The sequence below is a fragment of the Thunnus maccoyii genome, chromosome 6, assembly GCF_910596095.1.
Source record: "Thunnus maccoyii chromosome 6, fThuMac1.1, whole genome shotgun sequence".
NCBI lineage: Eukaryota > Metazoa > Chordata > Actinopteri > Scombriformes > Scombridae > Thunnus > Thunnus maccoyii.
In genome coordinates, this window is record NC_056538.1 from 32,325,435 (window position 1) to 32,339,437 (window position 14,003).

A 14,003-nucleotide genomic window follows, 5' to 3' on the forward strand; every position below is an offset into this window, starting at 1 on the left:
ACCATTTCTTCTTATTTAGGTGCTTTTTTTTTTTTTTTTTTTTGGCAAACTGAGCGCTTCTTCAACACAAATCCTGAAACCAAAGAAAAAGTAGTGATTTTTCAAAAAAGCAGAAAAAAAAATCATTTTCTGAGTTTGTTCGTCAATGTAAACTCGAAGAGTTTGATTTCAAAATGGAATAAAAGCAGAAAAAAAAATAAACTTTTATATTCTGTGAGAAGAGACAGAAACTAACATCAGTCTGACCCCTGAGAGACTTTATATTACAGCTCCCTTTATTTTAGACTCATTTCCTGCAGTAGTTTGCTGGTATGTAACGCTTCATTTTCCATAGAGGTGCAATCTGGTACAAATAAGAAAAACACAAGTGTTATACTGTCATTATATTTTGGTTCATATGTAGTTGTTAATTTGCAAAAATTCTTAATAAATTAGACACTTGACGATTCTTTAACTGACAGAAAACACTCAGTTTTCAGTGTAGTTTTGTGTGTTTTTAAGAAACAAGCTAATATGCAGATGACACGCAAAACTACACATTGAAAACTCAAATATAAACCAACTTTTTTTCCCTGTTTTTTCTAATAATTTGTACCAAACTACACCGTCCTCTGTAAAATGTTCTAAAAATGAACTACCTGCAAATTACTGTACAAATTTCCAGGAAATTAGTATAAAATTAAAGGTCCTGTGAAATTAAGTGTTACCACCACTTCTTAAAGGTTTTGAATTACTGGTTTTGTTCAGGAGTTTGTGGGTTTTTTTGACACATCTCAAGATCAAGAAGAAAACTGATTTTTTTTGGAATATTAGATGGTTGCGTTGTGTTTTATGTATTTCTTGCACCTGGAACGCTTCAGTTTGGTTTCTGTTTGTAACTTGGGGGGGAAGGTCATTTAAAATATACTTTTTTATGTTTTTGGGAGACGTCAGCTGAGAGCATTTGTTGCTAGTTAAAATATACAGTATGTGTCCTCTTATGCTAAAATGATTTAAAAACAGAGATTCAAACACTTTCGTCTCTTATTCGACACATCAAATGTGAATCCAAAGAAATTCTGGAAAAATCTCCTGAATCATCAGATCAGGATCAGAGCTGCAGACAGATCAAGAGTTTGGATATCATCGCTTTCAGCTTCAAAAGAAACTTTTTTTTACTGACAGAAAGAAATAAAAGAAAAGAGCTGCAGGGGAATCAGAGCAAACATCTGTTGTTGTCAGATAGACGTATCCATGCTAACACCAGGGGCCCGTATCACAAAGCCGGATTAGCGGGTGATCCGGATGTCTTTGGGGTTTCTGGTGTCACAAAGCCGGCTCACTTTTAACCAGGTAAGATCACCACGGTAACCTACGCTGCACGGCTACTTCTAACTTCAGACCGTCAGATCAGTCGTCATCCTACGGGATCCCGAAATGGACAAAAAAGGGGCTGCGATCACAAACGAAGAGACGTATTTATAGATCAGTAGAATCGATTTTGCTGTTTCCATGTTCACAAACACTAAATACATAATGGATGATGGTTATAGCTGCATTTTAACTGTGCAAAGTTTCTTCTGTTCCCTACAGCGTAGACAGCTTCAACGCTCTTATCCCGTCAATAACATGACGCCGCTTCCTGATCAAAACTCTGGAAATAAAAAGTAAACCAACTGTTGTCTGTTTACCAGAAAAGAAACACACTGTTAATTAGCTCCCAGCTGATGAGCAGCTTTGTGATACCAGTGATGTTAACCCAAAGAGAACCGGACTGAACTGTCCCATCAACAGCTCTGTTTACCTGAACAGCAGGATAAAACTAATTTAAAGCCTAAACAGTGATCTGACTGTAACAAGTTAAAGGATCAGTCTGGCGATTTTATATATTTTCCTTCTTGTCAGCAAATCTCATGTTTGGATACAAAACCAACAATGAACTGATCTACTAACAAGTATTATGTGTGTATCTACAGCCTGATATATCTTATTAAAAACACGTCAGTGAGTCACAGCGCTGCACTGGGTGACATGATCCTTCATTAGGAAGAGTTTTATCACGTTAGTTTGTTTAGAAACGGCTCCAAAGACTAATAACAGCATCATGTTTTCAGTCTTCAGAGAGTAGTTCTGTGTAATGCAGACGCTACTGAGCATGTGCGGGAACGCTGCTTCTACATTGTGCCTTGTAAATAACTTCAGTACAAAGTCAAGAGGTTGTGATATGTAGCACAACAAGCTAGTGAAGCTGTAAAAGGAGCTTTGATCCTGCATATGCTCAGTTGCGTCTGCCTTACACAGAACTACTCTCCAGAGACTGAAAACATGATGCTGTTATTAGTCTTTGGAGCCGTTTCTAAACAAACTAACGTGACCAAACTCTTCATGATGAAGGAACATGTCACCCAGTGCAGCGATGTGACTCACTGACGTGTTTTTAATAAGATATATCAGGCTTTGATACAAACACAATACTTGTTAGTAGATCAGTTCATTGTTGGTTTGGATCCAAACATGAGATTTGTTGACAAGAAGGAAAATGGAGAAAATCACCAGATTGATCCTTTACAGGAATTCTTCTATTCTGCTTTGGGCCGCACAGTAAACCTTAAAATACACTTTTTACCCGATAAAACCGTTTCAGACAAGCATAAATCCCGATGGACATTTAGAAGCTGAGATGACAAAGTTAGCGGTCACTTTGTTTGATCGGTGACACAATACAGAGCTCTGTTCCTGCTTAAAAACAGTTGGGGGGGTCCCCCTTCAGGGATATATATATATATACGAAATGTTAAAAACCTTTTTAAAGCTGTAGGACACAAGGCTGAAAGTGAGCAGTAACAAGGAGGTGACGTTGTACTCGTGAACGGGCTCCACGCTGGTCTTATTTCACACAAATCCAACGGCCGCAGAATCTCCAAACAAAACAAGCGAACCGCTGATCGATCCACACATCACTCACAGCAGCATCTCTCCTCCTCTCCTTCATATAGAAAATATAACACTATATTTTACAAGAGGACTAAGAACAGAACATCTATTATCTTACAAGGAACAGCGTACAGGCAAAGTATGTACAGCAAACATGTCCCCCGCCGACACAAGGCCAAACAAACCATCTGAAACCGAACACTTTGGCTGCTGGATCCAAAATGGTCCAGAGTGCCTCTTTCAGCTCTCAGCATCATCAAGGATGTGGATCATTCCTCTCTTACTTACTTAGATTTAATGTTTAGATTCATTTGTGTGGCTGGATAACAGCGATCATGAGATTGACATTATTTAACTGCCTGATTTTTGGTGACATTTGCAGCCCGAAGAATCTATTTTTTTTGCACATCTGCCAGGTGTTTAGTGGGTCGTCATGTAAATACATAAAAACCAGATCAATAATAAAGTAAACTGCAGGGTGTCTGTGCTTTGTTGCTCATTACAGGATGTTGAAAGTCACATGAATATATATTTACTTGTTTATTTTCATGATTGATTAATCTGCTGGTTTATTCTCTCCAATAATCTATTAATGATTTAGTCTAAAAAAAAAAAATGTCAGAAAACGATGAAAAATTCCTGACATAATTTCCTAAAGTTTATGTCATCAGATTTCTTTTTGTCCAACCAACACATCGAAATCTAAAAAATATTCAATTTATTGTCACATTAGACAAAGAAAATCTGTAATCAAGTCATTTTTACCTTTAAAAGAACGACAGAAACGATGGATGATGATCAGAATAATTGTTTTCTACCTGCTGACTAATGTTTTCAGCTCTAATATTCACCATAAACATGGTAAATTATTGACTTTGCATGTAAATAACTTAACATCATCTGCTTATTTGGGTCATGATGATCATTTATGATAAACATGTTGCTTAAAGTGTTGATTGAAAACCAAACAGACAGTATTTGGTTTTATTTTTCCAGGTTTTGAGATTTCTGCCACCAACACAACACAGTAAATCTGTTATTTAGCTTGTGGTGCTAAAAACACTGAAACTGGCCTTTAAAAACTCAACAGATCTTAAAGTTTACAGGATAATATTTACTTCATTCTTCTCAAAACTGGCAACACTGGGCCTCATGCAAGCACATATTCTCCTGAATCTCTCTTCTCTTCTTCTTCCTCTCTTAAAGTCTCAAACTCGTCATAAATCTGCGGTTTCGGCCTGATGAACGTCACCCGTTCGTGAGGAGCTGAGCATTGCTGACGTCATCATCAGCATCATCGACGCCCCCTAAAACATCCGTCTAAGCCGACCTGTTCTGCTCCGTTTGTGGACGAGATTCATTCACAAAAAGACTCCCTGCTGTCCCGTTTAGTCCAGCTTCACGCCAACTGCTACCACTATTATTATTATTAGTCATATTTCTATTGTTGTTATTGTTGTTGCTGTGCTTCTCTGTGTCTCTCTCTCAACCCAACAGATGGTGTCTACCTAGAGTCCTGGTTCTGCTCAAGGTTTCTTCCCGTTAAAGGTGAGTTTTTCTTGCCGCCGTCGCCGAACGCTGCTAATGGAGGAATGTTGTGTCTCTGTAAATTTAAAGAGTTCGGTCTAGACCTGCTCTATGTGGAAAGTGCCCTGAGATAACTTCTGTTGTGATTATATTAACAAAACTGACATTTATCAGCGTCAGTCGTCGTATTAGAGGAGCTGAAACTATTAGAAAACAAGAATCCATGTGACAGAAATAAAGAAGTAAGATGCTAAAAACGTCTTTCTAAAGCAAAGCGCTCCGTGACTGATACGAGAGGCGTCATGTGATAATCAGAGAGATGTTAGCCTACAGTAGGTGATGTTACACTGTCAGAGAGCTGCAGCTGTTTACTACCGCTGACAGAAACATCAGCACATCTGGCAGCCATGTTTGTTTTAGTTGTATATTTCATTCTAGTTGATTTCAGTATCATATTTAAACTTTAAATTCATGTGAAGAAAGTCAGACTGTCTGTTCGCGACTTGTTCATTGACGAATGCCACGAATCTTCTTCAAATCTCTCCTACGTGCCTCTTAAGAAGGAATCTGTTGAGAGCTTCTTGCATGAGGCCCAGTGTGTCATGTGGATTACTCAGAGTAACAAAAACATAGTTTCTGGAAAGACGTTGCTGTTGAATTTATTTTTTCAGTACAGCACAACAACAACAATGAAACAACCCTAAATTAACCACAAACTACACTTCCATTCACTTCCATTGTGTTGGGAGGCAAAGATCTCTAAACCTGGACCAATAAAACCAGAAGTACCTGCATGCATGGCCAGATAAACCAGTAACAAGTTTTTTGTTGTGAGGATTAAAATCGGGTTCACCTGATCCAAAGTGTTCGGTTTGACACTGGCGCTCTCCTTGGTGGCGGGTTATTTAAGTGTTATGAGAATGACCAAGTGCTTTAGGATGAGGTACACTACAAACAGACTGCTGTGTCCAATCAGATCAGGCCCGAGCGGACCCCACCGGAAAGAAGACGTCCGTAACTCAGGGGAGTTTAGGGGGAAATGGTCACGATAACCTCCGGCTGTGTGAGCGCGTCCGCTGAAACGTGAAGTGCAGCCGGTCCTGGCGTGAGGAGGCTTTTGGTCCGGCTGGTTGGCTGATAGTTCTGCCAGGGGGGGTGGCGGTGGTGGTGGTGATGATGATGATGATGATGATGATGAGTGTAAATGGGTGAGTTTCTGTTGTGACGTACAGTATGTGATGGTGGAGAGAGAGAGCACTCGACCACGATACAACAGCGAGGAGGAAGAGAGCAAGACAAGAGAGTAAGAAGGTGGAGGGAGGGGAGATATCCAGCTTCAGAGGTGGTTTGTGGGTGAAAAGCCTGACAGTTAAAAGAAAAAACTGAAACAAAGAAGTGAGCATTATTCACACAAACAGCCATCATGACTGCGGACTGTTCTGGACAGAGTTTAGTGAGTCTTTCTGGCCCTCTTCCTCCTCCTCCTCCTCCTCCTCCTCCTCCTCTTCTTCCTCCTCCTCCTCTGGATGTAAGGGGCCGTTGTGCCTGTCCTGCCTGCCTGATCCTGCATTGTCCCTGGGCACAGCGGGACTTCCAGCCCCAGGCTTCGCCAGGCCTCTGGAGGTCCGATGTCCGTTTGACGGAGAAGGGCTACGGCCCCTCCCCTTGACCTGAGCGTCGCCGCCGTCTTTGTTGTCGGCCCCGGCAACGCGACAACTCCTCTCTACCGCTGAAGACTTTTTGGTCGTCATCTTCTGCCCTCCCTCCTCATCCTCCTCCTCCTCCTCCTCCTCCTCCTCATCGTCGTCGTCGTCTTCCTCATCGGAGTCGATGCGGTTGAGTCTTTTGCGGACTGGACGATCCTCTTCTGATGACGACTCCGATTCCTCGGACTCTTCTTCTTCGTCCTCCTCGTCCGTCGAAGGCCTCCGTTTCTTCAGCATCTGAGCCAGCCGTTTGCGGCGCTGCTCTGACAGTATCTCTCTCCTCTTCCCCCTGCCCATCTTCTCCAGGTCTTCCTCTTCTCTGTCTGTCCTCTTTAATCTCCTCCGCTTTTCTTTGTCCTCCTTCTCCAAGAGTTTCCTTTTAAGCCGCCTCCCTCTCTCTCTGTCGTCCTCCTCGTCGTCCTCGCCTTCGTATCGCCTCCGCTTCGCTCTCGTCCTGCTCCTGCGGAAGTCTTCCTCCTCCTCTCTTCTCCTCCTGTTTACTCTCCTTCTCCGGCCGTCTTCCTCTTCGTCTTCGTAATCGTCCTCCTCCTCCGAGTCTCTGGAAGACGGCGACACTGAAAGGAGAAAGAAAGAGGAAGGCATTATTGAGTCAAATCAAACCTTTGCTGGGTTAAACGTTGGCAGTGAAGAAGACGAGTTCTTCCCTCCATGTAGTTAAACTGCTGGAAGTCAGTAAAGCTGCTCAGATGTTTCCTTCATCACTGCAAGTATCGTCACTCAAAATGTGATTAAGGTGCATTTTTCGTCCGCAACTAATGCTGCTGCTAACAATTATTTTCATTATCAACGTTTAATTTCTCAATTAATCAGTTCGGTTGTTTCCTAAAGTCCAAGGTGACGTCTTCAAATGAGTTTGTTAAACCAACAATATTCAATTTACGATCACATAAAACTAAGATTTACAGCTGGTATTAACATGCGTCTCCACATGCGTCCTGAGTGACCACTTTGCTCTATATGCAAATAAACACGGACATCATTTCCCTTTTCAAAGACCAGATTCGTTCGTTGTTAACCGGCGGGAGGAGCGGACTCAACTTGTTTGATAACAGGATAAATATTCAGGATGTATATATAAATATTAATATAATAATAATATAAATAGAAAGAGTTATATGCAGCGATTTCCCCGCAGCTGCATGTCTCCATTCAGAGAAGCTGTGCGCATTTACGCAAGAGACACAGCAGCATAACTTCATTCATTATTTAAATCTCCGACACGCCGTCAGGATCTGATGTTAATTAATGTTCTGTGTTCTTCTACACATCCAGTAGATCAGCTGTTACACACAGACAGTCCAGGTTGATAATGTTTGGAGTAAAGCAGCATCGTCCTGATAAATCCTGAACTCATTTTGTTTAGCAGTAAAACTAAAAACTGTTGTTATCAACTTAACAGGACAGAGGAAACTATCCAGCAACGTTTAGCCTCTGAAATATTTTTTTAAACAGACAAGCGATGAGTTGGAAATCGGTTAGAGGAACAAGAAAAACAGGAAAAACGGGAGGTGGATTACGTTTTAAATTCACACGAAAAACTAAATAATTTGTTTATCTTGTTATTAAACAAGTTGAGCAGTTTTGGATGGAGGATCCTGTGTCTAGTCTGCTGGAAAACAGAGGACGCCAGCTGAGTAGGCGTTCTTCTATGTGGTCCAGACCACTTCTGAATGTGGTCTGAGTGATCAGATCTCAATCTGTCCTCGATGCGTCTTGGGTGTGTTTACACCTGTATGTAGAGCTGTCCACTGGTGATCGGATCACCTGAGACGGATGTTAATACCAGGTGTAAACAGGGTCTGAGAAAAGCAGCAAATCCTCACAAATGACAGACTGAAACCGAGGAATGTTTGATTGATGACTTATACGATTAATTGATTATTAAAACAGCTGCTTTTGATGATTTCTCTGTCGATCGACTAACTGATTAATGGTTGCAGCTCCAGTGAAAACACTTCCTGACCAAAGAGATCAATATGAACACGAAGCAAAAGGAATCTGATAAATCACATCATTACAGATCACATTTCCAATATCAGTCCAATTAATTAATCATTAGAGCTCTTCACCCTGATCAACTGACAGTACTGTGGAAACGTCTCTTTTCAGCCAATTCACATCATAATGTTTCAGATAAAAACACTTGTTATTAGTCTTTGGATCCGTTTCTAAACAAACTAACGAGACCAAACTCTTCATGAAGAAGGAACATGTCACCCAGTGCAGCGATGTGACTCACTGACGTGTTTTTAATAAGATATATCAGGCTTTGATAAACACACAATACTTGTTAGTAGATCAGTTCATTGTTGGTTTGGATCCAAACATGAGATTTAGAAACATAAGAAAAATACAGAAAATAGCCAAACTGATCCTTTAAACGACAGCAGCTTGTGGTTTGACCTTGGTTAACGGTGATTTGACAGGAAACGAGGCGTAACTGACCATCGCTGTAGTCACTGGAGAGATGCTCCTTGCGTGGTCTGCCGCGGGGTTTGACCTTGTCTCTTTTGGTCGAGGCTCGTGAGTTGTCTGACGAATCGGACGTCTCGCGGTAGTTGACCTGCTGGCGTTGGCCCCGCCTCAGGCCCCCCCTCTTTTTGTCAGTGTTGCTGTCGGTCATGTCGCTGAACTGATCCGAGTCTGCAGAGGAAGAGGAGGAGGACAGAAGGAGAGAGGAGAGAGAGACGGTGACCAAAGACAAAAAACACAAAGATGGACTGCACGTCTGAAGGGTTTCAGGATCTGTTTGTGGTGGAAAGAAAAGAAAAACTGCAAAACATCTGATTCCAGCTCCACTAATGTGAGGATTTATTCTTTTCTCAGTTTTATATCATTGTAAATTGAGTATATTTGGGTTTTGGACAGTTAGTCGGACAAAACAAGCAATCTGAAGACATCATCTTGGGCTCTGGAAACTTCAAATGGACCTTTTTTTTTTTTTTTAAATTTTCTTTTTATTTGCCGTTTTCACATACATTCTGCTTACAACTGGTACACAATGACGTATTCTTTTCTCCATTCCTAATATTATAATATTATTCATTTAAACATGACAGTCTTCCTTAGTTTTTACTTTGGATCCAGATAGAGAACAACTGTGCCTACTCATACCTATCAAGAGGAAAAGTAAAATAAAATAAAATATAGAATATATTATTCATATACCTCTGGCTATATATCCACACATGGATACATATACACATGTCCAAAGCACAACAGTTATTCACAGTCTTCCATACCTCATGGCCAGTTGAATTAACAGAGTTCTACCATGTAATCGATTATGCAGATATTGTGAAATAGCATAAAATTTTAAAAAAAACAAACGAACCATAAAAGAAAACAGAACCTTTCAACATCTGTAGCTATGAAATATGAACTAGGGGTCTTTGTTCCTATGATGTACATCTCAAATAAAGTCTGATCTAGTTGGTTTTATGTACTCTATCCAATTTTCCCAAATTCTTTCAAATCTGTCCCTCTCCAGTCTCACAGAGAAAGTTAACTTTTCCATCCCATATATATTGTGCATAACCTCAACCCAGTCCTCGACCTTAGGTACCTCATTCTTCAACCACTTTCTGGTAATCGCTTTTTTACTTGCAATCAGCATTATTCTGTAAATATATTTGTCCCCAAATCTTGTTAAATCTATGCCCAATATCCCCAAGTATAACACCTCAAATGTAAGTGGAAGATTTACCTTCAATACTTTATCCATACACTTTTTAAGCCCCTGCCAGTAGGTGCGAATGGAGGGACAACTCCAGAACACATGGAAGTGGTCAGCTTTCTCAGCTCCACACAATCTCCAGCACTTTGTATCATGATACTTTGACTGTGCTGGTGTTCTAAAAAATCTTATAATATTCTTCCACCCATGTTCTCTCCAAGATAAAGAACAGGTTGTTCTCCATTGCTGTTCATTTATCTCTTCCCATTCATCCATTGATATAACAATATTTGCATCCCTCTCCCACCTCTCTTTTATATACACTGTGTCTGTTCCCTTTAAGTCCTCCACTGCCTTATATAGTCTTGAGATAAGCTTCGTTCCCAATTTTGATTCATATGTTGCAGTAAACATCTCAATAATTTCTGTCCTCCTCCCGCTTATGACCCCCCTCATTGTATGCTCCAGATAGTTCCGTAATTGCAAATACCTATATTGATCCGAATTTGTTAGGTGATATTGGTCTTTTAGCTCCTGAAAACTTTTGATTTTCTTCTTACTTAAGAGCTCCAGGAATATTGTAGGTCCCCTTTCCCAATTTTTAAAACTCTTATCTAGTCTATTTGGCATGAATTCAGAATCAAACCCAATCCATCTTAATAATCTACTTTGAGTTTTCAAGTCATTTTCCACAATTAATTTGAACCAGATCTTCAATGATATATCCATCCATGGGTTTGCCCCTTCTCTAATATGCTTTCTCAGGTTACTATCCCCTATTATAGCCTGTATTGGGACCCCATCTGTTGTGCCGGCCTCTATCTCTTTCCATCTCGCCGAGTAGTAAGGATTGTATATATTCAACAATGTTTTTATTTGTGCAGCTTGGTAATAGCTCTTCAGGCATGGAAGTCCTAACCCTCCTTTGTTTTTGGGTAACTGCAGCGTTCTGTACCTGATCCAAATGGACCTTTTTATAGACTAATCTAATAACCCCCCAAAAAATAATCATCCACTTGATATCTAATCTTTTTTTTTTTAAACTACAGCGTTTCCATTTTATAGCCGTTTTACAAGCTAATATTAATATTTCAGCCAGATATTCATCCTCCTGCTGCAGAGGAACATTTGAAAAATGATAAAAAGTAAAGCAGAGAAACATCCATAAGAACATTATATTTTAATATTCTTTTCATTGCTCAACATACTGTTTCCCAGAATTTGGTTATTTTGGGGCTTTTCTAGAATACATGACCAACATTTACAGATCCAGAGTTTAGTCTTCAGCCTGATGAAGAATCTGATTGAATTCTTCCATGTCTGTGAATTAGTGGTTTGGTGATACTGACTTCCTTTTATCATTTTCCCCTTTATATGTGCTGTTGAACGTCTACTGTTCATTAACAATCTGTGATAGAATGTCATCATACTACCTTAATATACTGTATAATTATTACAATGACACCATGATTGATTATGATTCATATCAATGATTGATTATTGTAGTCACTCTTCTGTGTTTCGGCTCCAGTTGGTCCGAAACGCCGCCGCCAGACTGTAAACTGATACAGGACGTAGGTCACACATCACACCAGCGTTGGCCGTGTTCTCCATGTTTTTATTCCTTCATACTGGACAGGTTTAAATCCATTTTAACACCTTTATGTCTGAATTTTGTATCTTTTTATCATTTTGTGTTTTCAACGTTGGAGCTGATTCTTTTATATTGTTCTTTATCTTCTATCAGATTCAGAACAACAACAAAAAAGGAATTCACTCGTGCAAATTAACATCATCATATTGGATTACTGACAATCCATGAAATCGCCGTGCACTCACCCATCTCTTCATCACTGTCGTCCTCCTCTTCCTCAGAGGAGCGTCTCCGCCGTCTTCTCAGCCGTTTTCTGCCCCGGCGTTGGGTCCTGCCTGGGGGGCGTTTCGGTACCCCTCTCGACGCCCGTCGGGGGCGGGCCCCGCTGTCCAAACTGCCCACGTCGCTGCCCACGTCTTCTTCTTCCTCCTCTTCATCATCTGGCCCTGACGCACCGAAATCCTCGTCCTCTGAGCTGGAAGAGGAAGACGAGGAGAATAAATGAGCCGGATGGAAGCAGATATATCTTATAGAGCTTTAACATTCAACTGGTTTGACTGGGTTCAGACTCTGGTGTGATGACAAACAGACCAATCAGAGGACTGTGAGACTTTAACTGCTCAATTAAGCACTTAACTACTTAATTAAATCTGCTGATCAACGACCGTCATGAAGAGATCTGATGTGAGTGTATCTGCTATATCAAAGTGAAAACAGAGACACGAGTTAATAAAGGTGAGTTAAACGAGTGAAGCACAGCGATCACAGTTACAAATGACATCATAGTACAAGACGCCTCTTTTCTGTCCTGTTTCTCAACATTAACGATCAGCTGCTGTCTCTTCACACTATTTATTGTCATAATTAGGGATGCACGATATTGGATTTTTTGCAGATATCCGATATGCTGATATTTCCAACTCATTGTGGCCAATTGCTGATGCCAATATATGCACATATTTTTTTCCAGCTGGCTGAGGAGACTATTATGCATGCAAGCATAGATTGTACTAAGTATGATCAAGAAAGACAATATATGAGGGAAGAACTTAGGAAGACTGGAGTTCAGGAGCTCAGCATTAAAACTTTAATGAACCTGCTAAGTGGGAGCAGCAGAGTTTTCATTGAGTTTATTAGACAGACAGGATTAATGTGTAGGATTTAATCTCTGGTCCACACTGTGGAGCAGAAGGTGGCGGTAATGCACCTAATACGCTGGTTGCCAACCAACATTATAAGCCAAAAAGATTTTTTTTCCCAAACAGAGTGGTACATCCTGGCAGCTGAACTCAGCAGCTCCTCGTCAGACTGTGTCACCCTGACGGTCCCGGTGTTTCCTCCGCAGGTTCCACTCCACTCAGCCGCCTGTCAGACCCGCTGCTTCTTCCCACTTTAATCTGAATAACAAACTGGGGCTCGGTGGTCCGGTTGGATCCACGTGGAGAGCCGGGGCTGACGTTAGCTGAGAGGCTAGCGGAGCCTCTGCTAGATTACAGCTCTTGGTTCATTTGTAAAAAAACATTTTTTCCTTGAATGTAGTAAACTGCAGGTGTGAAAGAGACGACAGAGGATTCAGAAAGTCTCTGTGTGTTTGTCACCTGTTGCTGATCATGAACTCGTCTTCGCTCTCCGCCGCCGTGCTGTCGCTCTCCAGGTCGTTCAGTCTCCGCTTCTTCCTGTTTCTGGCGGAACGAGCCTGACCTCTGACCGGCCGCTGGCTCTCCTTCCCGTCCTCTGACAGGATGGAGGTGATGTCTTTGCCCCGCCCTGCTCCTACATCACAATAACACACCGTCAGAGAGTCAACTCTTCTTCTGCTCACGTTACGTTGCAGCAGAGACATTTATCAACACAAATACTGAACTACAAACCTGCTCTGATTATCTGGTGTCTAAAGACAGACATAAAGACTATTAAAAAAATACAAAACAGATCAAAAATTATCATTTTTTAATGCTGCAGATCGTTAGAAAGTTCATCACAACGGCAAACAGCTTCACATCCTCCACTCACCAGCACAGAGGTCCCCGATGTCTTCCTCTATAGCCTCATCAATGGCATCATCAAAGTCATCAAACCTGCAACACACACACACACACACACACACACACACACACACACACACACACACACACACACACACACACACACACACACACACACACATAAAACACCAGTTAACAGTCTCTTTCTGGGAGTTTGTCATGTTTTCATTGTAAGAAATTTGCCTGCAGACGCTCGAAAAATCACACTTGAAATTCTGATGTTGTTGGCGCTGTGAGATATAGAGGTATTAACGTTCAGAGGAACCAGTCTAATGGGGTCTGGTAGGGTCTGGGGGTCAGTAGATCCGGTAACCATGGCTACGCAGTATCAGCTCTGATCATGTGGTACGTCACGATCGAGAAAACGGCGTGTTTGAGGTGAGAGAAGAACGTAAACTGAAGAGAAAAACGTGAAGGACGAGTTAAAGGAAAAAGAGAACGAGCCGGTAAAACCAACCGACACATCAGCTGATTGACGAGGGAACTGAAGCCGAACCATCATCACCATCATCACCCAGTCA

At 41.2% G+C, this 14,003-nt stretch overlaps 1 protein-coding gene across 7 annotated transcripts in view; it reads right to left on the reverse strand.

Moving 5' to 3' along the window:
* Nucleotides 1–14,003, reverse strand: part of rsf1a (remodeling and spacing factor 1a) — a 33,721-nt gene that overhangs the window by 638 nt on the left and 19,080 nt on the right. For 5 of the 7 annotated variants that reach the window (XM_042413671.1, XM_042413668.1, XM_042413672.1 and 2 more), the window contains exons 14-18: nt 13,451–13,515; nt 13,036–13,210; nt 11,683–11,912; nt 8,613–8,810; nt 2,782–6,721 (exon numbers count right to left, since the gene is read on the reverse strand). In XM_042413671.1, the coding sequence (XP_042269605.1) occupies nt 5,862–6,721; nt 8,613–8,810; nt 11,683–11,912; nt 13,036–13,210; nt 13,451–13,515 (1,528 nt within the window). In that variant the 3' untranslated portion in view covers nt 2,782–5,861. The remainder of the gene's footprint in view (nt 1–2,781; nt 6,722–8,612; nt 8,811–11,682; nt 11,913–13,035; nt 13,211–13,450; nt 13,516–14,003) is intronic. The other 2 variants (XM_042413669.1, XM_042413670.1) reach the window with 2 other exon arrangements.